The sequence below is a fragment of the Thalassophryne amazonica genome, chromosome 2 (assembly GCF_902500255.1).
Source record: "Thalassophryne amazonica chromosome 2, fThaAma1.1, whole genome shotgun sequence".
Lineage (NCBI taxonomy): Eukaryota > Metazoa > Chordata > Actinopteri > Batrachoidiformes > Batrachoididae > Thalassophryne > Thalassophryne amazonica.
Genome location: NC_047104.1, coordinates 3,170,100 through 3,197,883, shown reverse-complemented (window position 1 = coordinate 3,197,883; position 27,784 = coordinate 3,170,100). Strand labels below are relative to the sequence as shown.

General features: G+C 43.2%; 1 protein-coding gene across 1 annotated transcript in view; it reads left to right on the top strand.

The window, feature by feature from the left end:
* The first annotated feature begins 975 nt into the window (after positions 1-975).
* The window catches only part of LOC117501446, a 190,361-nt gene continuing 163,552 nt past the window's right edge, over positions 976-27,784 (top strand). The window contains 2 exon segments of the mRNA XM_034160351.1: positions 976-1,066; positions 24,056-24,170. Coding sequence (XP_034016242.1) covers positions 1,006-1,066; positions 24,056-24,170 — 176 coding nt within the window. The 5' untranslated portion in view covers positions 976-1,005.

The following is a 27,784-nucleotide window of genomic DNA, read 5'->3' as shown; positions in this document are numbered from 1 at the left end:
CCGTCTCCTCACCTGGGATTAGGGGTGTCACGGATCACAAACGCCGCGGTTTGGATCAGAGCCACCAATCAGATCATTTTTCAAATCAGGAAACAAAAAACAAAATGGACAAATTTTACTTCCATTTTTAGAAAAAACTAAATGGGCAAAGAAAACAGTCCTGGACGAAAACAATAACTTACTCACTCATCTTCAACCGCTTGCTCCAATTAAGGGTCACAGGGGGCGGAGCCTATCCAAGCAGTCACAGGGCGGGAGGCGGGGTTCACCCTGGACAGGATGCTGGTCTGTCCCAGGGACACATAGAGACAAACACATTCACACCTACGGACAATTTAAAGTCTCCAGTTCATCTAACCTGCAGGTCTTTGGATGTGGGAGGAAGCCGGAGCACCCGGAGGGAGAACACACAAACACGGGGAGAACACGCAAACTCCACACAGAAAGGACACAGGTGGGAATCGAACCCATGACTTTCTTTCTCTGAGGCAACAGTGCTAACCACTAAGCCACCGTGCTGCCCTGTGTATAAACACCTTTAATTTAAATAATGTTTAATTCATTGTTTGGGGTGCCACAAGCTAACTAGGCCGTCCGTTGGCTCGTAAACCAGCTTGACTTGTTCACATAACAATGTTGTTAAGTTTCTTTGTGAACAAAATATATATTTTGTTAAGACTGTTTATGCCGAATGGCTGAGATCAGGTTGAAACCCAGTAAGTGATTTTTATGGAATACTATTGAAATTTCACCAAATATGGAAAATAGACAAGCGGGAGCCAAACATCCAGAGTAACATCAGGGCCCCAAAAACCTCAAAGCAATCTGAGGTTATTTACAGAGTCAAAGTTGAATGAGCAAGAGAGAGAAGCACAGTGGACCTCCCTCGAACACAGTCTCCTCCTCCTCCTCCTCCTCCTCCTCCTCCAACATATAGGAGCATTCCCACTGAGAGTGGAGTCAATCAGAGGGACCTGGACGTGTGGATCTGAGCGCCACACACACATGGACACACATATGGAGTACTCCTGCTTCCTGCTGATGTGGATCTGCAGCCAGCTCATAGGTGAGAACCAACTGTCAGCTCGCCTCTATGCTGATGACTCGCTCTACTTCATCCAGATACAACAAGCAGAGCAAAAAGCTTTCAACTTTTTTCCAACTTTGTAAAAATTTTACGTGATGAGTTATAAAGATGTTGTAATTACCATTTTACTAAGAATGATACTTTAAAAAGTGCACATGCTGCAAATATTTCTATCATGACATCACCAATATGAGATTGTATTTTATTTTAATTCTTATTTTAGCTGTGTAAGCTGCTTCCTGAATGATCAATGCTTTATTTTTAACTTTAATAACACCAATTTACACTTTTATGCATCAAAGGTGGACATAAAGGTGTTGCCTTTATTAGATTATTTGATAAAGCACTTTGACTTGTCACATATCTTAAATTATATCATTGTATCTGTACTTTTTATCAAAACAATACTTTTAGATAAAGACTGAAAGTCTTTGGATTGTGGTCAGTTGGTCGAGTGAGATTAGCAATAGTGGTGGATGTTAGCATGTACACTTTAAAGACTTCATAATCAATTAATTGTCATTGATCACAATCAATAAATCTTCACTTTTAATATTTTCAGCTACACAAAGTCTCATCAATACTAAAATCATTTAACAGAGTCATCGCTGGCAGCATTTTAGATTCCTGGATTCTATCCTTTGAATTCAAAACTAGGATTAAAGATAATCTGTGAATGTGTTGGTATGAATGACCATCACCCGTTTGTCACCATGATCTTTAAAGAGTGAAGAACTAAAATTCAATGTATCTCTGATCCATCTCGAGTTTCAAATATCTACAATTATCAGTACATTTTCAATAAGTTCATTTTGATGAATGATGTTTCAAGAAAGATCCATTAATTCATATTTGTTAATAAGCATTAGGCAGCAGTGAGTTCAGAGTTAAATGATGTGTTTAGTAATTATTGATTAATGGTGCTGATGTAACCGTGTGGAGTTCCGTTTTGGAGTGTAACCGCTATCAAAATGTTACAGTGCACGTCTCTGATTTACTACATTTCCATGTAGCGATGGTCTGTCTGTCTGTCTGTTTGTCTGTCTGTCTGTCTGTCTGTCTGTCTGTCTGTGTGTGTGTGTGTGTGTGTGTGTGTGTGTGTGTGTGTGTGTGTGTGTGTGTGTGTGTGTGTGTGTCATTAACAACCACACACACTCCTAATATGTCATCAATGCAGCATCCACTGATCATCCAGCAGGGGGCAGACAATTTTATATTGATGTGGTGGGTCAAAGTTCACCAGATTTTAAAGTGTTTGACTTCATTATCCAGCCTTTTAATCTGAAGAATTACCAGATGATAGCATTTATATTTTTTGAGTTATTGTGTTAAAAATGTGGAAGAGATTGACCTGACTGTGTCTGTCTTCTCATATCACTTTACAAGAGCATATACTGAAACCGAGGAATAAATTGAGTTATAAATGAATTTAGAGACCAATAATGTCACATTAAAAACAGTAACAGTATCCACGCGCCATCCAGCAGGTGGCAGACATGTCTATGGGATATCTGCTTCATCAGAGTTCACCACATTTTTATTTATTTCTCCACATTTTATGGATTTTTAATATTACGAGTTCAGAGATGATAACTTCTATTGTTTTTGAGTTATTGTCTTAATAAGCTGGAGGAGATGGACTTGTTTGTCTGTCTGTGTCTATCTCCTACCTGGAGGACTGAGAACCTTCATCGACTGTCTAATAAATGAAAAAACAAACAAACACTAAAGCAGCTCTGTAATGACTTTTTCTCTGTACAGCAGCTGCTGAGACTTTTTAAGGTTTTGACATAAAGAGCCACACAGCAGAATCTTTAAAAAAGCCACATGAGACACGAGACATCTCGGCTCTTTGCTCTGTTTTGGGGGATTTAATTAGAAGGCCACGTGCGCGCTCTTTGTGCACTTGATGTATGATTAATGGCTGGCTGCATGTATGACATCATCGGCTGACACCGTGACCCGGTCTCGCGGTGTGAGACGGGATTTAAGGCTTCTGTACGTCTCAGTGGAAGCAGCCGGCGTCCCCTCCGGTGAAAACTGATCCCCTCGTTTCTTAGTCGACTTTCCAGAGTCTGGTGAGCTGCTGGTGCCGAGCCAGAGCTGCGGTTAAGTGTCAGTGAAATCACTAAAACAGCAACACATCCAGACACACAGAAAAGTGTGTGAAAGGACGGAAAACGGCTTTCACATCCCCCCATATGTCTCACACGTACTGTAGAGCTTAAACACAGAGACTCTGTCAGCTGGACGGACACCGTGTCAGGGTTCCATCCCGTCCCAACAACAGCGGCTTCGCTTTATATTATTAACTGAAAAAGAAAAGTTGGCGCCTTTTGTCTTACTCAGCTTTGACAACAGCTGTAAATCTGTCCATTAGTCTTTGATTTGGACATTTGGTGATTCACACTGAGATAAACACTGGGAGACAGGAAGTGTCTTCTGTAAATATTTGCTGTTTGGAATTTCTTGGAACCGAGATATGAGCTTGTGGAGCAGTGAAGGAGATAAGACGAGACGCTGAGGAGGACGGACGGGGTTTAAGGCGGACAATGTCCAACATCAGACAGAAGGCAGAACTGTCAGTGGACGTGCTCGACGTAGAGACAGTAATTTATGCCGAGTTCCACGCAGAGTCGGAGGTCTATGAATCCTAGTTGGTATTTCCCATCGAAATGAAAATGCCAACCTGATCTCACGGGAAGCTCGTGAAGGTGTCATGAAAAGTGATTTAATCTATAAGTTCAAGATTGAGTCAATTTTCATGAAGAGTCACATAATTTAGGATTAAAATTAGTGACCGTGTCATGAAAATATAACACATTTGGTGACAGTATCATGAAAAAAAAAAAATCAAATAAAGAACATGAACTGAGCTGGAAAACTCCCACTTAAACCACAGAGAGGTGAACAAACACAAACTCAAGCTCCGTCCTGCCATCTATTCACGGGACGGACTGGTGTCCTGTCCAGGGTCAAGACCACCTCACATCCTGAGATAGGCTCCGCCCCCTCCCTGACTCTTAATTGGAGTAAGCGGGTATAGAAAATGGATGGCTGGATCTTGGAGGTGGGATTGTCATGAGGTTGTTACGTGCAACGAGATCCACAAGTCAAGTCAGTAAATTTACTACACAAAACATTAGACATGAGTAAAAACAGATGAAATGTTCATTGTGTTGACCGTCCTCTGTGGGCGGTGCCACACTGCGGTGATGTCAGATCAGCAGTCTGCACTGATGTCTCCCGAGTTTCCAATTTGGAATCCTGACTTGAATGACTGTTTGACTGCACTTGTCCGAGTCAGCGCTCTCTCTTTATTTTATTTTATTTTTTTGGAGTGCAATGTGCGGCTGTGATCATTTGTGAGCACGTTATAGACATTACACTTACACACTTTACACTTCATATTGGTGAGTGATGATAAACGTAGGCCTTGTTACTTTTCTCCATTAGGTGGTGACGGTTTATAGTGGACTTCTACTATTTGTAGCAGAGTCACCTAAGGTATAGATCGAGATCTCCAACATACTGTCACCTGCTCATGTTGACACGTGTCAAGACAATACTGAATGCACGTTTAATAAATTTATTTCATTTCATATGCCACCAAATCACAACAAAGCTGCCTCAAGGTGCTTCACACAAGTCGGACTCGTTTCCAGTGGGGTTTGGCCTCCGCAAGGGGTGCGCCTTGTCACCAATCCTGTTTGTGATATTCATGGACAGGATATCAAGGCGTAGTTGGGGGAGGAGGGTTTCTGGTTTGGTGGGCTCAGGGTCTCGTCTCTGCTTTTTGCAGATGATGTGGTCCTGTTGGCTTCCAACACTCACCGGATCAGGTAAAGACTGAGGTCTTGCCCCAAGTGAAGGAGGTCAGGTACCTTCGGGTCTTGTTCACGAGTGAGGGGACAATGGAGTGTGAGATTGGCCGGAGAATCAGCGCAGCAGGGGGCGGTGTTGTATTCACTCTACTGTACTGTTGTGACAAAAAGGGAGCTGAGCCAAAAGGCAAAAAAGGAAGCTGCAATGGGCTTCCTCAGGAGGGTGGCTGGTTAGAGATAGGGTGAGAAGCTCGGTCATCCGTGGGGAGCTCGGAGTAGAGTTGCTGCTCCTCAGTTGAACTCAAAGTGTTTTCCAAACCTCAGTATTAAATAGTGTAGCTATTAACACAATTTCACCATTTGTGAATACTAATCACATGTATTGCTGGTGATATTATGAAATTTTTGTAACAATGATTTACCACATGTTACATCCACAGCAGTGTCTTAGTCAAGTCCACCTCCACCGAGGCTACGACAGAGGCCAGTATTATACAAAGTCTATCGTAGTTGCCGCGACCCGTTCCCATGGTGTAATTTCGAGCTACAGCTGAATGAGTTGGACTTGGCCTTGTATAATCTTTAGTATATGTTTATGACACAATGTGCTGAGATCACAGCCATTAATACATTACGCGGGTGAAGGAGTTCAATGATGCTCGGGTAGTGACAATGATGAATCATTAGCTTTCCAGCAAACTTAGAAACCCAAGCCTAGCCAAAGCTAAATTCATATTACAACAGTTGGTGGTTATTGGCTCCCAGCAGCTTCAGTCAAATGTTTTAGTCTTTTAACTTTTCAGTTTAGCAGATTAGCAGCTGCCAAAGCTGAGTTTTAGGTTAGCTGTGACTGCCATGTGACTAGTTTACAGGAACAAAATAAGAAACAAAATGCATCATGTTTTGTACCTCAGATCTGTCAACAATTAACAAAACAAGTTATTAGTTTGGTTTTTGGGGTTGGATTTTAACTTCCGGTGCAGAATTCTTCCAAACGATGTCACAGGTGAGTGAAACCTTTCGAGGCTTGATTGCTAACCGTGATCCATTAATATGTACATGTCGCGGGCATGAACAAGCGAAGCTCTTCAGCGTCTCACCACATCATTTAGGTCCTTCATACTTTTTTAGTCAATGTTTCTGGGGAGCATTAGCATGGCTAAAAACCTTCAGTTTACTTATTTTCAAAGACCAAAATATTTTTTCATGTAATTTACATGTTAAATAGTCATTGACTTACCTCAAGACCTGTCAAGGTGCACATCGCCCCTCTGTGTAGCGTTCCCGGAAGTGTTCAACATTTGACGTTTCCTGTTTCACTGTGGACTCAAAATTTGGCACTTCCTGTTTGAGACTCCCTGTACCATGAATGAGCTTGTGCATCACTCATATTATGAATAAAATTATCCCCAAAATGATTATAAATCTTGCGTGTAAAATATTTAAAAACATTCTTGGGGACTTTTGGGACTCTTTCATCACTTTTTCTGTTAGTCTCCCCAAAATTAGAAACCACCTCTTTTAAATAAAATCAGTGTATAATTGAAGACGGATCAACATTATCAGTCCAACAAGCTAAGAAATTTATTCTCAGGAAAGCTACAGGCTAACTAGCCAAGCTAGCATTGATGCCTGTCTTAGTAAATGGGCTAGGTTAGGCTAGCTTGTTTGTAAATGACCAATTACAAGAAAGATGGTGGCTAGCTTTTGCGGAGAAGACACAACAACATGCCGATGCTGGAGACATGCGCTCCTATTATGAAGCCCTTAAGACCATCCAGGGGCCAGCACATCAAGTGCAAGCACCCCTGCGCTCCTCAGACAGCTCCACCCTTCTGACGGACAAGGAAACCATTATGCAGCGTTGGTCAGAACACTTTGAAAGCCTCTTCAGTGACAAGTGCACTGTGCAAGAGTCATCAATTGAGAAGATTCCCCAGGTGGAGGTGAAATGGGAACTTGATGACCCCCCAACACTTGAAGAGATCCGAAAGGCCACCATGCAGCTGAATCCAGGGAAGTCTCCTGGCATAGATGGCATCCCAGCAGAGGTGTACCAAAATGGAGGTGAGGCAGTCCTCGACAAGCTTCAGATTCTCTTCTCCAGTTGCTGGGAAAAGGAAATGGTTCCACATGACCTTCGGGATGCGGTCATTGTCTCTCTGTACAAGAACAAGGGCGACAAGTCCAACTGTTCTAATTACCGGGGCATCACTCTCCTCTCAATAGCAGGTAAGATTTTGGCTCGAGTGCTGCTCAACAGGCTTACCCCTACCATAGCGCATGAAAATACTCCAGAGAGTCAGTGCGGATTTCGGGCCAACAGGGGAACCACCGACATGATCTTCGTCCTGAGACAGATCCAGGAGAAGTGCAGAGAACAGAACATGGCCCTTTATGCAGCCTTCATAGACCTAACCAAGGCTTTTGACACGGTCAGTCGTGAGGGTTTGTGGAAGATTCTTGCACGCCTTGGCTGCCATCCAAAGCTCCTCACCATCATCCGCCAGCTGCATGAAGGCCAGATGGGACAAGTGAAGTACAACGGGACTCTGTCCGGCAGCTTCCCCATCTCAAATGGCGTCAAACAAGGTTGCATCCTCGCACCCACTCTGTTCTCCATCTTCTTCAGCATGATGCTTCATGAGGCCAAAGAAGACTTGACAGACAGCATCTATATCTGCTTCAGAACCGACGGAAGTCTGTTTAACTTGCGGCGCCTTCTGTCCCACACTAAGATCACAGAACAGCTAATCATGGAGCTGCTCTTCGCAGATGACTGCGCCCTCGTCGCCCATACGGAGCAAGCCTTGCAGCACATTGTCAACTGTTTTGCTGAAGCAGCAAGAGCCTTCGGCCTCACCATCAGCCTGAGCAAGACAGAAGTGCTATATCAACCGGTCCCCCATACAGCATATACCCCACCCCAAATCAACATCGAGGGTACCAGCCTGAATGCAGTAGAACACTTCACGTATCTCGGTAGTGTTATCTCAAATGACACATCTGTTGCCAAGGACCTAGACAGTCGCCTTAAAAGGCCAGCAGTTCTTTTGGTCGACTCTCAAAGAAAGTCTGGCAGAATCATGCACTGCGCCTTTCCACAAAAGTGCAGGTCTACAGAACCATTGTGGTCCCTACCCTCCTGTATGGAGCTGAAACCTGGGTTCTGTATCGCCAGCAGATCAGATTACTGGAACGCTTTCATCAGCGTTGTCTCTGAAACATCTTCGGGATCAAGTGGTAGGACTACGTCTCAAATGAGGACATCCTTACCAGAGCCAAATTGCCCAGCATGGAGTCTATTATACTGAAACAACAGCTTCGTTGGGCAGGTCACGTAGCCAGGATTGATGATACACGCATGCCGAAATTAATTCTCTTTGGCGAGCTCAAGGAAGGGAGACAAAACCAAGGGGCCCCCAAAAAGCGCTATAAGGACCAGCTAAAGAAACAGCTCTCCCTTGCAGGCATTCAGCATCAGTCATGGCAGCATCTAGCTACAGATAAACTCAGCTGGCGTTCCAGCATCAAATCCGTCAGCCTGAAGTTTGAGGCAGAAAGAAGTGAGGCCTCACGCCAGAAGCATCAAAGACAGAAAGAGCGGGCAGCAGCACAAGCCCAGCCTACTCAAGTGTTCATTTGCCCCAAGTGTAACAGGTCTTGTGCATCCCACATCGGACTTTTCAGCCACCAGAGGGCTTGTCGAAAATAAACTTAAAAAAAAAAAAAAAGCCTTCCCACTATCCTCGCAAGCGAGGAAACTGCCAACAACAACAAGAAAGAAATTTCAAATTTCAAATTTATTAATTTATATAGCGCCAATTCACGACAAAATCGTCTCAAGGCGCTTCACAACATAAAAACAATTAAAAATTTAAAACACAATAAAAACAACCATAAGAAAAAAAGACAGCAGTAAAAGAGTACAAGACTAAAAACACATCATAACACTAATGATAAAACAGGGAAAATAAATTAGTCTTTAAACGTGATTTAAAGGTCTCCACAGTGTCCGACTGCCGAATGTGTGCCGGCAGATCGTTCCACAGAGCTGGGGCACAATAGGAGAAAGCTCTGTGACCGGCAGACTTCTTATTCACCCTGGGAACACACAGAAGTCCTGCACCCTGAGAACGCAGGGCCCGAGCTGGTACATAGGGGCTTATCAAGTCAGCCAGATAGGGAGGTGCAAGTCCATGAACAATTTTATAAACTAAAATCAGTACTTTAAAATCTGATCTTGCAGAAACAGGAAGCCAGTGCAGGGACGCCAAGATTGGCGTAATGTGGTCAAACGTTCTGCTCCGTGTCAAAAGTCTGGCAGCAGCATTCTGAACCAATTGAAGACCCCTGATCCTGGACTGCGGTAAGCCAGAGAATAGAGCATTACAATAGTCCAATCTAGAAGAGACAAACGCATGAATCAAAGTCTCACCATCAGCCATAGACAGAATAGGACGAATCCTCGCTATATTTCGCAAATGAAAAAAGGCAGTCCTTGTAATGTCTCTAATGTGGAGATCAAAGGACAACGCAGGATCAAAAATTACTCCAAGGTTCCTCACTTTATCCGTATGATGTATAACACACGGACCTATTGAGTAGAATATGGTAATCCACAGTGTCAAATGCAGCACTAAGATCCAGCAGCACCAGGACCGTAGTGATATCCGAGTCCATTGCTCGCAAAAGGTCATTCACTACTTTAGTAAGTGCTGTCTCTGTGGAGTGAAATCTTCTAAAAGCAGACTGCAGTGGCTCAAAAAGATTATTCTCAGTGAGATAGTCCACGAGCTGTCGCGAGACCACTTTTTCCAGGATTTTAGAACAAAATGACAGATTTGATATCGGTCTATAATTCTTCAATACACTAGGGTCGAGATTAGATTTTTAAGTAATGGTTAGATCACTGCAGACTTAAAACACCTAGGAACAGATCCAGAAGTCAATGAGAGATTTACAATTTTCCAGCACAGTTGGTCCAAGAGTGGGCCACAGGTCCTTTAACAGTTTTGTTGGTATAGGATCAATTAAACAGGTTGTGCTTTTAGTAGACGTCACGAGCTTTGTCAGTGCGCCTAGCGAGATACCGTCAAAATCTGTAAATCTGGATACCACCTCAGTGGGTGCATCCACCTCCACAGCAGTATGCAGTGGTTGGGCCAAAGCCTGCTGAGATATACTCAACCTAATATCCTCAATTTTCTTCTCGAAGTAATCCAAGAAGTCCTGTGCTGAGAAAGGAGAGTGAATCTACTGGTGGTTGGCTCTCACTGCGGTATTGTATCACTTCCTGTTCCGGAGCACAGCGGTGTTTTCTGTATCTGTTAGCTGTTTAATCTGCGCAGTTAGATTGATCTAGTTATCTAGATTACGATTTGTTTCCCAGTGTAATCTTTACGTGCCTTAACTAAAGCACTCCCTCTGCTGAATCACCTCTAAATTATTTACACATTATTCACTTTGCGTGTTTTTAGGAATCCGCTAGCTTAGCGTAGCTACTAGCTCTTAGCCGATTTAGCATGGCGGCTTCTCCTGTCTCTCCCGCACTTTTCTGCTCTGGGTGTGAAATGTTTAGTTATTCCTCGGCCTCCTTTAGCAGTAACGGTACTTGTAATAAGTGTAGCTTATTCGTAGCTTTGGAGGCCAGGCTGGGCGAATTGGAGACTCGGCTCCGCACCGTGGAAAATTCTACAGCTAGCCAGGCCCCTGTAGTCGGTGCGGACCAAGGTAGCTTAGCCGCCGTTAGTTTCCCTCTGGCAGATCCCGAGCAGCCGGGAAAGCAGGCTGACTGGGTGACTGTGAGGAGGAAGCGTAGCCCTAAACAGAAGCCCCGTGTACACCGCCAACCCGTTCACATCTCTAACCGTTTTTCCCCACTCGACGACACACCCGCCGAGGATCAAACTCTGGTTATTGGTGACTCTGTTTTGCGAAATGTGAAGTTAGCGACACCAGCAACCATAGTCAATTGTCTTCCGGGGGCCAGAGCAGGCGACATTGAAGGAAATTTGAAACTGCTGGCTAAGGCTAAGCGTAAATTTGGTAAGATTGTAATTCACGTTGGCAGTAATGACACCCGGTTACGCCAATCGGAGGTCACTAAAATTAACATTAAATCGGTGTGTAACTTTGCAAAAACAATGTCGGACTCTGTAGTTTTCTCTGGGCCCCTCCCCAATCGGACCGGGAGTGACATGTTTAGCCGCATGTTCTCCTTGAATTGCTGTCTGTCTGAGTGGTGTCCAAAAAATGAGGTGGGCTTCATAGATAATTGGCAAAGCTTCTGGGGAAAACCTGGTCTTGTTAGGAGAGACGGCATCCATCCCACTTTGGATGGAGCAGCTCTCATTTCTAGAAATCTGGCCAATTTTCTTAAATCCTCCAAACCGTGACTATCCAGGGTTGGGACCAGGAAGCAGAGTTGTAGTCTTACACACCTCTCTGCAGCTTCTCTCCCCCTGCCATCCCCTCATTACCCCATCCCCGTAGAGACGGTGCCTGCTCCCAGACCACCAATAACCAGCAAAAATCTATTTAAGCATAAAAATTCAAAAAGAAAAAATAATATAGCAGCTTCAACTGCACCACAGACTAAAACAGTTAAATGTGGTCTATTAAACATTAGGTCTCTCTCTTCTAAGTCCCTGTTGGTAAATGATATAATAATTGATCAACATATTGATTTATTCTGCCTTACAGAAACCTGGTTACAGCAGGATGAATATGTTAGTTTAAATGAGTCAACACCCCCGAGTCACACTAACTGTCAGAATGCTCGTAGCACGGGCCGAGGCGGAGGATTAGCAGCAATCTTCCATTCCAGCTTATTAATTAATCAAAAACCCAGACAGAGCTTTAATTCATTTGAAAGCTTGACTCTTAGTCTTGTCCATCCAAATTGGAAGTCCCAAAAACCAGTTTTATTTGTTATTATCTATCGTCCACCTGGTCGTTACTGTGAGTTTCTCTGTGAATTTTCAGACCTTTTGTCTGACTTAGTGCTTAGCTCAGATAAGATAATTATAGTGGGCGATTTTAACATCCACACAGATGCTGAGAATGACAGCCTCAACACTGCATTTAATCTATTATTAGACTCTATTGGCTTTGCTCAAAAAGTAAATGAGTCCACCCACCACTTTAATCATATCTTAGATCTTGTTCTGACTTATGGTATGGAAATAGAAGAATTAACAGTATTCCCTGAAAACTCCCTTCTGTCTGATCATTTCTTAATAACATTTACATTTACTCTGATGGACTACCCAGCAGTGGGGAATAAGTTTCATTACACTAGAAGTCTTTCAGAAAGCACTGTAACTAGGTTTAAGGATATGTTTCCTTCTTTATTTTCTCTAATGCCATATACCAACACAGAGCAGAGTAGCTACCTAAACTCTGTAAGTGAGATAGAGTATCTCGTCAATAGTTTTACATCCTCATTGAAGACAACTTTGGATGCTGTAGCTCCTCTAAAAAAGAGAGCTTTAAATCAGAAGTGTCTGACTCCATGGTATAACTCTCAAACTCGTAGCTTAAAGCAGATAACCCGTAAGTTGGAGAGGAAATGGCGTCTCACTAATTTAGAAGATCTTCACTTAGCCTGGAAAAAGAGTCTGTTGCTCTATAAAAAAGCCCTCCGTAAAACTAGGACATCTTTCTACTCATCACTAATTGAAGAAAATAAGAACAACCCCAGGTTTCTTTTCAGCACTGTAGCCAGGCTGACAAAGAGTCAGAGCTCTATTGAGCTGAGTATTCCATTAACTTTAACTAGTAATGACTTCATGACTTTCTTAATTAACAAAATTTTAACTATTAGAGAAAAAATTACTCATAACCATCCCAAAGACGTATCGTTATCTTTGGCTGCTTTCAGTGATGCCGGTATTTGGTTAGACTCTTTCTCTCCGATTGTTCTGTCTGAGTTATTTTCATTAGTTACTTCATCCAAACCATCAACATGTTTATTAGACCCCATTCCTACCAGGCTGCTCAAGGAAGCTCTACCATTATTTAATGCTTTGATCTTAAATATGATCAATCTATCTTTGTTAGTTGGCTATGTACCACAGGCTTTTAAGGTGGCAGTAATTAAACCATTACTTAAAAAGCCATCACTTGACCCAGCTATCTTAGCTAATTATAGGCCAATCTCCAACCTTCCTTTTCTCTCAAAAATTCTTGAAAGGGTAGTTGTAAAACAGCTAACTGATCATCTGCAGAGGAATGGTCTATTTGAAGAGTTTCAGTCAGGTTTTAGAATTCATCATAGTACAGAAACAGAATTAGTGAAGGTTACAAATGATCTTCTTATGGCCTCGGACAGTGGACTTATCTCTGTGCTCATCCTGTTAGACCTCAGTGCTGCTTTTGATACTGTTGACCATAAAATTTTATTACAGAGATTAGAGCATGCCATAGGTATTAAAGGCACTGCGCTGCGGTGGTTTGAATCATATTTGTCTAATAGATTACAATTTGTTCATGTAAATGGGGAATCTTCTTCACAGACTAAAGTTAATTATGGAGTTCCACAAGGTTCTGTGCTAGGACCAATTTTATTCACTTTATACATGCTTCCCTTAGGCAGTATTATTAGACGGTATTGCTTAAATTTTCATTGTTACGCAGATGATACCCAGCTTTATCTATCCATGAAGCCAGAGGACACACACCAATTAGCTAAACTGCAGGATTGTCTTACAGACATAAAGACATGGATGACCTCTAATTTCCTGCTTTTAAACTCAGATAAAACTGAAGTTATTGTACTTGGCCCCACAAATCTTAGAAACATGGTGTCTAACCAGATCCTTACTCTGGATGGCATTACCCTGACCTCTAGTAATACTGTGAGAAATCTTGGAGTCATTTTTGATCAGGATATGTCATTCAAAGCGCATATTAAACAAATATGTAGGACTGCTTTTTTGCATTTACGCAATATCTCTAAAATCAGAAAGGTCTTGTCTCAGAGTGATGCTGAAAAACTAATTCATGCATTTATTTCCTCTAGGCTGGACTATTGTAATTCATTATTATCAGGTTGTCCTAAAAGTTCCCTAAAAAGCCTTCAGTTAATTCAAAATGCTGCAGCTAGAGTACTGACGGGGACTAGAAGGAGAGAGCATATCTCACCCATATTGGCCTCTCTTCATTGGCTTCCTGTTAATTCTAGAATAGAAATTAAAATTCTTCTTCTTACTTATAAGGTTTTGAATAATCAGGTCCCATCTTATCTTAGGGACCTCATAGTACCATATCACCCCAATAGAGCGCTTCGCTCTCAGACTGCAGGCTTACTTGTAGTTCCTAGGGTTTGTAAGAGTAGAATGGGAGGCAGAGCCTTCAGCTTTCAGGCTCCTCTCCTGTGGAACCAGCTCCCAATTCAGATCAGGGAGACAGACACCCTCTCTACTTTTAAGATTAGGCTTAAAACTTTCCTTTTTGCTAAAGCTTATAGTTAGGGCTGGATCAGGTGACCCTGAACCATCCCTTAGTTATGCTGCTATAGACTTAGACTGCTGGGGGGTTCCCATGATGCACTGAGTGTTTCTTTCTCTTTTTGCTCTGTATGCACCACTCTGCAAAATGTCAGTCTCTACCGGGGACAGCTGACATTTGCCGTTTGGGGTGCTTATGTCTTTTGAGAGAAGGATGAACAATGCAAAAACAGAACATTGATAGGACAAATATCTCTCTAGAAATTAGTCATTTTAGCTAACCAATAAAAAAAATTAACATCGTGCTGCAGTGCACCATGGGAGTTCAGGGTTTTGGGGTTTTTAAATGTTGTTATTGTGGTTCATGTTATTTTAACAGTGTTGTTAGTGTCACTGATTTATTGTTTTTGTAGTTCAATTGGTTTAGTCAGTTTAGATAAGTGTCATGTTTTTGTTACCATAAGTGAAAAGTGTATTGCTTTTGATGTCTCTGGTTGTGTAAAAATTAAAAGCACCTGCTTGCAGCAGAATGCAGGAAAGATAAAATGCTTGTGTGCGTGCAACTGGGGACAGCTGACATTTGCCGTTTGGTATGCTTAGGTATTTTGGGTCAATGGCGGCAAAACATAACTTTGATAGGATTAATAATTTTGGAGAAATTATGGATTTTAGCTAACATTGCTAATTACATTCTGGACTAACACGCCATTCCAGCAGGAGGTAAATTGCAAATTAGATGTGATCATGTCATCACGTAATCTATCCACTTTTAATGAGTTAATCACAATTTCTGGTGAGCTGTTGTTGGCAAAGCGGATCATGTTGCCTGTCAGTGTTCTCAGTCCAAAATTTTGGCTGTGCTACTGCATTGCCATCTAGTGGTGCTTGTCAAAAAGAGCACCAGAGTGTCGCTTGTCTTTTGTTGTGGGCGTTGGTTCCTTCTGTCCTCAGCAGTATGAACTGATTGGATGTTGATGGGAAGCCTCATACCAAATTCCCCCTTACCATCAAATATTTCGCCTCCTTGAGTGATCGGCCCAAATCCTTGGATCATTATGAAGTACCCTTAAATGCCTTTGAGACAAAATGAAATCTGACATCATGGTGTGCACAGCAGCCAGCTGAAGTGCTTTAGGAAGGATGATCTTAACCGTGCTGTATTTGCTTTTCTTTTGAATAATTTGTCTCTTTGAACACAAGATGTGTTGACAGCGTGCAGCAAACAAAGCAACAGATGATGGCCTGCACGTGTGAGAGCGGTGTTAAAGGCCCCTTCACACATAGTACGAATGTGGTTGAATTGCGCATGAAGCAGAAATCGTATGCAATATGTGTAAAATTGTAGTTACCTCTAATGCCTCGTACACCTGTTGCTACAACTATTTGCAAACACCAGCGTCTGAAAGACAGAGTGTGCACTGTGAGAGCCCACAGGTGTCGGCCAAATCCCAGATGACACACACAAACATTGAACATCACTCTTTTGGCACTTAGAAAATGTGTGGCCATATGCGCTGTTAGCATGAAAATAGCCAGCAGATGATCACTGTCGAGCTGGCGGTGAAAATTGTCTAAGTCCAAGTGCACATGTGGCGTGCCAGAGTGTCGGCTCCCCCCACAACACGTGTGTTGCGCTCCCCCTCCATGTGTTGCGCTCCCCCCATGTGTGCGTGGGTGTTCGCGCCCCCCTCCACACACACACACAGCTGAGGCACCTCTCATCTGATCACAGAGTGACACCTTGGTATGTGTGCTGACAGGACAGGGGGCGTGGCTAGCTGTCAACAGCAGCGGCTGTTGACAACTCAGGTCCTGGACATCACAGCTGCAGAACACATACCATGTTTTGACGGACGTGCAAATACATAAAAACATATATCACTTTTACGACGTGCTGGAGAGCGCACACATTGACAGGCTGTCCCAGCTGACACGGACTGTCAGTTCATGTGGAAACACAGCAGGCGATCTGAATGTCACATCTGTCTGACAGGACACGCGTGTCTCTTTTTTAAAAACCCGTTTATGTCCTTGTTGATTTCAGGCATTTTTCTGCACCTTTTACAGGACAGTGATGGTAGTGCAGTGGTAAAGTTTCTGGCTGGCAATCAGTGCTTTTGTAAATTGCAGGTTCGAATCCCATGTGTGGAATGTATTTTTTTTCACAGCAGCTGTGCACGCTCATGCACGACACCGGTGCAGCAGGATCGTTCATGCCTGCCCGTTTGTTTTTTTTTTTGTGGTGTTTTCGTGGTTTGCTCATACAAGCTGTTCCGTGATTTTCCCTGATTTGTACTGATTCGTACAATGTGTGAAGGGGCCGTAAGCAGCTGTCTTCTTTGCACATTGTGGTGGAGCTCCTGCAGCTTGGTGCTCGGCCAAAGGCAGCAGCCTGACTAATGTGGGACGCACCGGCAGCCGCCAGCCTGAGCTTTATTTATCTGGGCAAGGAAGCTGGTACGCAGGAAACGCAGCAAGACTCCGACCTCGTGCTGGAAGCTGCTGATATTACTGGGAATATGAAATGGCTGTGCCACATTACAGACTTGAAATGGAAACTGGACTACCTCCGTCCTCGTGCTTTCACACTGACACTTTTTCTCCAAACTGCTGCTGTGGTGGAGCTATCTCAGCAAGCTTCACTCTCCTCAGAGCATTGAAGAAGAAAGGATTTATAAGTATGTAAGTGCTGCAGCATGAGAGAAGCACAGCTCCGGCACTGCATCAGGGTCACTCTGTGGTCTTTAAGGAGCCCAAAACCCTTATGTGGACACGGAGCCCAACAACATAAAGGAGCTTTATTTCTGGCCCGCGGTCTGAACAGCAGACTGACGGTCAAATTGTTTTAGTGTCACGGGGATGGAGTGAAGATGTGGAAACAGATCTTTCTTTGTGTCCTTGAGTTGAGTAAATGTAACACCAAAGAAAATCCTCAGCTGGCGTCACTTCGGAAACAAAACCGCCGCCATCACTTTGCTGGCTGAGCTGTTCTAGGAGGGGGAGCGGTGGTGATGGCCAACTGCAACAGTGCGGTTGATGGAACTCATATTTTATGTCGATACTTTGCACAGTTATTATGTCAGGAGGATTATGTGATCACCACATTTTCTTACTGTGAATCAAGATGATTCCAAAAGGTTCGGTCCAGTATCCATGAAACATGGTGGGGTGACCTGATGATCTGATCAAGAGAAAGAACCTCTTTCACTGTGACGCTGGTCTGAACCTGGATCTGGATCTTGGGTGATAACTATACCTCTCTTATTCTGGCCCGACATCTTCAGTGGAAAATAGCTGGAATTTTGTGTTTAATTGAAGCACCACGTGATATTGAAATCTGAAGTACAACACTTCTGCAACCACTTTATGGATCTCAATGAAACTTTAGACAAAATGTGAAGATGTGCATGAAGAAAATGTCTTTAAAGGAAAATAACTGGACTTTGGTTGTTTTTTGAACATACTGTACCTCATATTTGTCAGCTTTGTTCATTCCGGCAGTTCATCACTAAATATTTGCTACCAGCAGTATATAATGAATAGTATGTGCATGTCGCAGACATGAACGAGCGAAGCTCTTCAGCATCTCACTATGTCATTGAGGTCCTTCAGACTTTTATAAAGTAAATGCTTCTGGAGAGCATTAGCATGGCTAAAAATCTTCAGCTTTGCCCCCAGACTCCCCCCCAAACTATGGCCCTCTTACTCCCCCCCATTTTAAGCATTTTCTTTATTTGCGTCTCACGTGCCTGAAAAAAGTCCTCACCATGTAATTTAGGTCCTTCAGACTTTTTTTTAGTAAATGCTTCTGGAGAGCACAAGTACGGCTAAAAAAAATAACTTCCCCGCTTAACCCCCCACCACTTTTTTTCTCCACATTTTTCTTCTTCTACTAAGGTGGATTAGAACTTTTTGTGGAACACAGTGCCAGCTACCATACAGGAGGGACCTAGCAGTCAGTATGTGTCACCGATTTCAAAATGGCTCTTTTCAACCAGACGTGCGGGGCTGTGACATGTCAATCATCTGGTGGCACTTGAGGTGTCCAATCAGATTTCAGGGGGGGTCCAATGCAACCCAGCTCCACCCATGCCAGGTAGTGTTCAACATTTGCCATTTCCCGTTTCACTGTGGGCTCAAAATTGGGTACTTCCTCTTTCAGTCTCAACTTGCCATTGAATTCCCGTGAGATTCCATGAGATCTTGTTTATTGTCAAACCAGGAAGTGTTCAACATTTGACTTTTTAAAAAATATTTAATGAGACAAACAAAAAGTTACACAGAAACCTTACAGAGGATTAAATAAACCAATAAAAACAACATACCAAAGAACAGGTTAAAAAAAAATAGATCAAAACTAGTGGGGAATTATATATATAAAAAAAACTTTCCAAAGTTAAACACATTTATTTCCTGTTTCACTGTGGACTTGAAATTTGGTACTTCCTCTTTCAGTCTCAACTTGCCACAGAATTTCCATGAGATCCTATGAGCTCTCATATGCTGTCAATGCAGGAAGTGTTCAACATTTGACATTTCCTGTTTCACTGTGGGCTCAAAATTTGGCACTTCCTGTTTGGGACTCAGTGTACCATAAGTGAGCTTTGCTCCACGGCACTTTGCTCATATAAGTAACTAGAATTCAGATATACAAAATGGGTTGAATGCATGCAGCGATGTTATTCATTTGGAGCTTTGCAAAAAAGAAAAAAAAAAGCCAGATTCTGTTGCTCTGCAGCCTTTGTTTGTCTGAACTTCTGCAAAGTAAAGTAACAAATATACAATTCTTCCAAATCCATCTTATGTTTTACGGTAAAATCATTTACATTTTGGTGAAAATCTGAGGATATTTTAATATGTTTGAATGATTATATGCAAATATGAGGTCTGTTAGAAAACTATCCAACCTTTTTATTTTTTGCAAAAACCATATGGATTTGAATCATGTGTGATTGCATCAGCCAAGCTTGAACCTTCGTGCGCATGTGTGAGTTTTTTCACACCTGTCGGTTGTGTCATTTGCCTGTGAGCACGCCTTGTGGGAGAAGTGGTCCAGCCCCCTCGTCGGATTTTCATTGTCAGGAAAATGGCAGAGCGACTGCTGCTTTGCTGCATCAAATTTTTTCAGAAACTGTGAGAGACAGCCAGGTGGAAACCATGCGAAAATTCAGATGGCTTTCGGTGAAGATCTTATGGGCATCACACAGATTAAGGAGCATTACAACCGTATTAAAGATGGCCCACAGCGGCTGAGGGTGCGCCGTGCTCCTAGCGGCCATCGACAGGTTGAAACGACCAGATCATTTCCAAAGTGAAGGCTGTGTTGATCCAGGACGTCGTCTGACTACCAGAGAAATGGCAAGAGAGGTGGACATAGCACTTTTTCGGAACATTACACTATTACAGGAGATTTTGTAATGAAAGACGTGTAGTGGAATTCGCGCATCAGGACGGAGCCGCTAATGGCGCAGAACAAAAAGCACGTCCGTGTTGGAAGTCTCACGGGACATGCCCAGCTCTTCCACCATTCAGAAGATTCAGACGGCTTTGGGTGGCTTTTCAGTCGAGTGAGTATCCGAGAAATTGTGTAACAGCTGAGCATGTCACAACATGTCCTGTGAGACCAACACGGAGGTGCTTTCGTTCCGCGCCATTAGCGGCTCCGTGGTGAATTCCTCCGCTCCTGTTTTCATGACAAAAGTGCTATGTCCACCTTTTCTGCCATTTCTCTGGTAGTCAGACGACGTCCCGGATCAACACAGCATTCAGTTTGGAAATGATCTGGTCGTTTCAGCCTGTCGATCGCCGCTCGGAGCGCGGCACGTCCTCAGCTGCTGTGCGCCGTCTTTAAACCGGCTGTAACACTCCTTAATCTGTGTGATGCCCATAAAATCGTCCCTGAAAGCCATCTGAATCTTCCGAATGGTGTCCACCTGGAGGTCTATCACAGTTTCTGGAAAAATTTGATGCAGCGCTGCTCCAGCTGTTCAGACATTTTCCTCACAATGAAAATCCAATGAGGGGGGAGGACCAGTGCTCACTCAAAGCCTGCTCACAGGCGAATGACGCAACTGACAGGCGTGAAAAAACTCACGCATGCGCACGAAGGTTCAAGCTTGGCTGATGCAATCACACATGATTCAAATCCATAAGGTTATTGCAAAAAATAAAAAGGTCCGTTACTTTTCTAACAGACCTCGTATCCATTTACACTTGCTGTTGGTGGTTTTAAATTCACTCATTATATCAGCATCAGGAACAAACTCAGGTGTAAACATCACCTGGATTCCACACCAAGTGGGATGACGATATTTCCCAGCTGCAGGTGTTCACGCGCCCTCAGTGAGCGCTCTCACTTTAGTGCTCATCTTTTGTCCATAAAAGTCTAGCTTCTGAAATTGTTTACACCTAAACTCTGCCAAACCAAGAAATCTACAGTCGGACATTCACTTGAGGACTTCCTTTGGACTTTACATCAGTAAGAACATGCACAGTAGCACCCAATCAAAAGCCTGCGTTGTCGACCTTTAATGCGATTGGGGTACGCTTTAAAAAGTGTGGGACTGGTGTGTGTGTGGTGGACACTCCTCTGTATGTAAAGGTCATTCGACATCCATCACGTGTCCTGTGTTTATACGTGTTGTGCATTTGGTCCGTGAGCTTGACGTCTGTTATCTCTTCATGCTCGTTGTGAAAGTTGTTCCACATTTGCTGGTTATTTGTTCCATATCCTGTTCTTATCCATCCATCAGAGCCCTAATTTCACCAGCGAGCGATGGATTAAGCAAGTTTGCATTCATTTTTTGCCGCTGGACAAATGATTTCAATCCGTTACTAATCCGTTTACTCAACCATTCAAAATGTGATAACTCCTTAAAACAGCACATATGCAGTAAATAACAGAAAAACTCTGTGTTGGATGTTAGACCCGGTTTTGTCGCTCAGTGTTGGATAACACTGCACCGGCACCGCGTCTGACCACACCTCATTGTAAGAACAACACACTTGTGGTTGCACAAATAATCGTGACAAAAAACAAGTGCGTTGTTTGGAAACCAGCAGAGACGTCTGCACCGGACTGTACAACTCTTAAAATTTAAAGTTTTTACTGCTGTCTCATGAAGATTAGATGGCTGTTATAAAATGAACTTTACTGGTCCTCAGCCCGTTGTCGTGTCTGATAAAATCTCACGTGTATTTTTCGTGCTCCAGTCATGAAATGAGTCAAATTTTTGTGACAGGGTTTTTTTTTAATCTTACTATTACTACCCCTTCCCCTAACCATAACCCCCCCCCCACATAATTTTTAATTTCATGGACCCATCACAGAATGTATTTGAATAAATTTGTGCTCCCATTATGAAAATTTTGCACTTTTTGTGACAATATCACAAACCAATAGATTAAAGAATATTTTGTGATGCTGAATCACGACATGCCGTGAGATATGGTAGGATAAAACCCTTACTTGATTCTCTTTGTCCATCCTTGTTCTATACCTGCTTACGCCAACTAAGGGTCACAGGGGGTGGAGCCTATCCCAGCCATCACAGAGCGTGAGGCGGGTTCACCCTGGACAGGACGCCAGTCTGTCACAGGGACACATACAGTCAAACACAATCACACCTACGGACAATTTAAAGTTTCCGGTCCACCTAACCTGTGTGTCTATGGATGTGGGAGGAAGCTGGAGCACCCGGAGGGAACCCACACAAACACGGGGAGAACATGTAAACTCCACACAGAAAGGACACAGGTCAGAATCAAACCCATGACCTTCTTGCTGTGAGACAATGGTGCTAACCACTAAGCCACCGTGCTGCCTGGTTCTCGTCTTCTCATAGAAAATGTTTTGTTTAAATTGTTACTTTTACTTCATCCCAGGTACCATGTTTGGTGTCTTCAGGGTTTTGTCTTAGGTCCAATTTTATTTTCTCATAATGTGCTTCGTGTTGGCTGTATAATCAGGCAACAACTAATCAGCTCTTCAGGATTCCTCTGAAGTGTAAAGTGTCATTTAGACCCTGCACTCAAAGTGGTCCTCTTACAAAACAACAGCATGGAGCCGCTCTCAGAGGAAGTTCTCCATCTGACGTTTCACAACTCAGTCCAAACAAAAGCGACACTGTAATTACTGGCAGAGAGAATATCCACCGTTGAGTGCCGCCAACACTGGACTCCGAGTCAGATTCTGCCGAAAGGAATGTGGCTGTTATTTGCAATCAGAGTCTTGAGCTGGAATGAAGGAGGCTTCTGTTGTTTTTGGCATTTTTCTTCTTGTGTCAGCTGTGCACACATCACGTGCACGAGCTCCAACAAAGGAACATGATCACAGGATTTTATAGAAGGTGATGCAGCAGTGAGTTCAGTGAAGGTTTAGTCCTGACAACCAGTCAGACCACGAACAGCAGCTCATCCAGGACTCAGGAATCAACTGCAGAGCTGCACACACACTGCCTTGCTCAGAGGCAGCGGAGCCGTGTGTGTGTGTGTGTGTGTAAGCATCCTCAGCGGGTTTTAAAGTACGCTGTACGTGCCATCTTCATCTCATGGTGACCGCACAGACTGTTGAGAATCGACCATGATGATGCTTTAATCCAGAGTACTTGAACCTGATTTGACCAAGTCACAGCTCTGCAGCCTGACAGGAATCAGAGGACGCTGACTGACAGACTGACAAATACCTATCTGAGGGTGAGAGGTTTCTGTTCTTTGGGCCTTGGTGAAATAGCGCCCCCACCTGGCCTTCAGCTGAGTTAAAGACAGACACAGACAGGGATGCTCTCTGACTGCTCCCTCATTTGAGTTCTACATCTTTTCCACGCATTCATCTGGGGTGTCCACATGACACGGTCAGTCGCACTCAGTTCAGTTTTTCCCCAGTGGACTCGATGTCAGTCAGTCAGTCAGTCAGTCAGTCAGTCAGTCATTCGTGCAACATGTCATTTGTCAGTAAGATTATTCCAGCTCTACCGGCCTGATTGTCACCAAACGTGGGATGTGCATTAAGCATACTGACCTCAAGAGGCCTATAGGTTTTGAGGTTAAGAGGTCAAAGGTCAAGGTTACTGGCACATACTTTGTAAAAATATTATGAGCACAATATTTTCTTTTTTAACTGACTGTCAGTAATGTGGTATGTATGTTAGGTACACTGACCCCAAGAAGCCTTTTGACTTTGGGGTCAAAGGTCAGTGTCACAGAGAGTACCTTGTATAAATCTTGGGATTGCAATACAATGATTTATTTTTTATTTTTTGAACTGCCCAGTTGTTACCAAATTTGGTATGTGTGTTTTAGGCATGGTGACCCCAACAATGAATATAGACCCTGGGGTCAAAAGGTCAAGGTCACTGGAGAATACTTTGTATGAATCTTGGGAGCTCGATATCTTCTTCACTGTGTGATTGTCACCAAACGTGATTCGTGTGTTTGGCATTCTTGATTGGGGGGGTCAAAAGGTTAAAGGTCAAACCCACCGAATTGCCCTCTGTAAAAGATGTCGCTTGTCAACATCAGCGTCTGTCCGGACCACCGTGTGTCAGTAATTTGAGTCGCTTTGTAAAACTGAACAAACTGATATTTGTGGTCTCGTTGTCATTTGGTGAAATGTTCTTTCTGCTGGAACAGTGTCAGATGATGTCAGATGAATATGATGTCATCTCTGTCAATCTTCTGTTTCTGTCCTCCAGGAGTCACTGAGTGTGTCAACGTGGACACCAATAAGTTCAGAATCATCAAGGGTCCAAAACAAGCCCAGTTTGGATACACGGTCCAGCAACACGTGGCTGCCGGAGGAGAGAAGTGGTGAGAGACTGAACTTACCTCCTGATACCGAGACCAGGGTTCAATCCAGAGTGGCTGCCTGGTACCAGCCTGGTCTGGGAAGAGACCTGCAGTTGAAGGGTGTCCCCTCCAGGGGGAGTCATAAACTCTCATCGAGTTAACACTACGGACGAGGAAAAGTTAGAAAAGAAGCAGGACAGGTGGTGTCCAGGAGGGCTGGAGATCAGGCTTCACGTGGTTCAGATTTGGAGTTGAACCACATTATGACAGTAAAACATCAGTTTTAAAAATGTTGCTAAAATGTTCCTGTTATGTCCAAAACTTCTGTTTTGTTTTTGCATGTTAGTACAAAAAACTGATGAACCAGTTTTAATGAAGCAGCCTATTCAGTTGCTGATCTGGATCAACGGGCAGGTCCTGACTTTGATATTTATTTATATATATTTATTTTTTTCTGAGAGATCAAGATCAAATGTCAACAGCCATCATCAAAGGTCAGAGGTCAGGATCAAAGGTGGAAAATCAAGTGTTAGTAGGATCAGTATCAGGGCCACAAACGAGCAACTGGTATAACCGATCAGGATCAAAGACAAATTGTTGTTAGTGTTTCAGCTGTTCCCACATGTTCAGGGTCACCACAGTGGATCCACCGCAAATCTGCATCAAGATTTGGAAAACATTTTATGTTGGATGCCTTTCCTGGTCTTCCTAACTGGTCTCCCAGCCAAGTACTAATCAGGACCTGCTGTGCTTAGGATCAGGCATATACACAGCCGATTGCAGGATCAAAGATGAGTCATCAAGATCAGATGTCATCAATTAGCGCAATGCTCAGTGGACAGGCTCAAAGATCGGGACCAAAGCTGAGTACATAAGAGCTAAGATCAGGAACACAAGTCAACAATCAGAACCGAGTCATCAGGAATTCAATTCTGGATCAGGACCACAAGCTAGCAATCAGCATCAAAGTGTTCATGATCCCAAGATTTTCTCTCTGTACTTGTAATTTGATCCAGATAATAATCTGGATGTGATCTGAATGTATAAGGGCGGCAGCGCGTTAAACTGGACTAAGGTTTGGACTTTGGTCTTGGTGGTTGTGTCATGGTGGATGGGGGATGGGGGATGGGGGATTGTGCGCTCCACTGAGTGCTCTTCTACTTTCAGGTTAAAGCACAGAAGCTGCTCTTGTGCTCCTGAAAATTCCTGTTTGTGGCATTTCATTAAACGCAGCATGTCAGGCGCTCGGTCAGACCAGCTGGCAGCGCTGTGTCTCTGGGTAAGAACTGTTCTGGTGCCGGGTTCCGTTTGTGTCACTGACCCTCCTGATTGGCCTCCCCTGACTGTGTTTGTGGTTCTTGTTCCTGATTGGCTGTTAGTCTGTTGACTCGAGATCCTGACTGGACATAAGACATAAGCAGTTGAAATATAACACTTACAACCCGTGGCAAAAATGATGGAATCACCGGCCTCGGAGGATGTTCATTCAGTTGTTTAATTTTGTAGAAAAAAAGCAGATCACAGACATGACACAAAACTAAAGTCATTTCAAATGGCAACTTTCTGGCTTTAAGAAACACTATAAGAAATCAAGAAAGAAAGATTGTGGCAGTCAGTAACGGTTACTTTTTTAGACCAAGCAGAGGAAAAAAATATGGAATCACTCAATTCTGAGGAAAAAATTATGGAATCACTCAATTCTGAGGAAAAAATTATGGAATCACCCATCATTATCTGCTCATTGACATTGACCCTATGTGTCTTTTTGCAAGGAATGTTTTTGCAGTTTTTGCTCTATGGCAAGATGCATTATCATCTTGAAAAATGATTTCATCATCCCCAAACATCCTTTCAATTGTCCAAAATATCAACGTAAACTTGTGCATTTATTGATGATGTAATGACAGCCATCTCCCCAGTGCCTTTACCTGACATGCAGCCCCATATCATCAATGACTGTGGAAATTTACATGTTCTCTTCAGGCAGTCATCTTTATAAATCTCATTGGAACGGCACCAAACAAAAGTTCCAGCATCATCACCTTGCCCAATGCAGATTCGAGATTCATCACTGAATATGACTTTCATCCAGTCATCCACAGTCCACGATTGCTTTTCCTTAGCCCATTGTAACCTTGTTTTTTTCTGTTTAGGTGTTAATGATGGCTTTTGTTTAGCTTTTCTGTATGTAAATCCCATTTCCTTTAGGCGGTTTCTTACAGTTGTACACAGCTGACTGTGAACAACCAACATCTTTTGCAACATTGCGTGATGATTTACCCTCTTTTAAGAGTTTGATAATCCTCTCCTTTGTTTCAATTGACATCTCTCGTGTCATGATTCATGTCAGTCCACTTGGTGCAACAGCTCTCCAAGGTGTGATCACTCCTTTTTAGATGCAGACTAACGAGCAGATCTGATATGATGCAGGTGTTAGTTTTGGGGATGAAAATTTACAGGGTGATTCCATATTTTTTCTTCTGCTTGGTCTAAAAAAGTAACCATTACTGACTGCCACAATCTTTTTTCTTGATTTCTTATAGTGTTTCTTAAAGCCAGAAAGTTGCCATTTGAAATGACTTTAGTTTTGTGTCATGTCTGTGATCTGCTTTTTTTCTACAAAATTAAACAACTGAATGAACATCCTCTGAGGCCGGTGATTCCATCATTTTTGCCAGGGGTTGTAGAAGCCAGGAACAAAAATTGTGTTACATAGTGTTATTTAGGAGTGAGGAGGCATCGAGCTTAAATGTCCATTTCATCTTGTCCTGCTCGTCATCGCTGCCGGTCACAAGGTTTACGGGGGCGTGGCCACCGCTGTGCACAAGCAACTACTTCACAAGTAAGAGACTAGTGTTTGTCCAAAGGACCTGGCTGACTTTAATTTTACGTCAACTACTAAACCGACACCCCAAACACTATCACATCTTCTAACGGATTATTAACGAGGCCAGGAAATATTATGTATATACGAGGTCTATTAGATAAGAAACCGACACTTTTATTTTTTTTTAACTATATGGATTTGAATGACATGCGATTACACCAATCATGCTTGAACCCTCGTGCGCATGCGTGAGTTTTTTCATGCGTCAGTGACGTCATTTCCCTGTGGGCAGGCCTTGAGTGAGATGTGGTCCCGCCCTCTCGGCTGAAGTCCTTTGTTTCACACGCTGCTCGAGACGGCACGCGTTGGACCTGTGAGGAATATCCGAGTGGACACTATTCGAGAAATTAAGTTGGTTTTCGGTGAAAAGTTTAACGTCTGATGAGAGATTATGGGGTGTTTCTGTCGGTGTAAGGACTTCCCACAGAGCGGGACGTCCTGCAGCGCTTCCAGGCGCCGTAGTCGGCCTGTTTCGAGCTGAAAACATCCTAATTTAAGGCTTAATTCACCCAGGACATCGTGAGAGAACAGAGAAGATTCAGAAGAGGCCGGCATGAGGACTTTATGCGGACATTCCACTGTTTAAGGACATTTTGTAATGAAAGACATGCGCGTAAATTCGCCGAGTCGTTTCCGTGATGACTCTGCAAATCTGTGTGCGCCGCGACAGGAAAAACACCTCCGTGTTGAAAACCATTTGTAAAATTCAGACGGCTTTTGATGGCTTTCAACAAGTGAGTAACTGAGA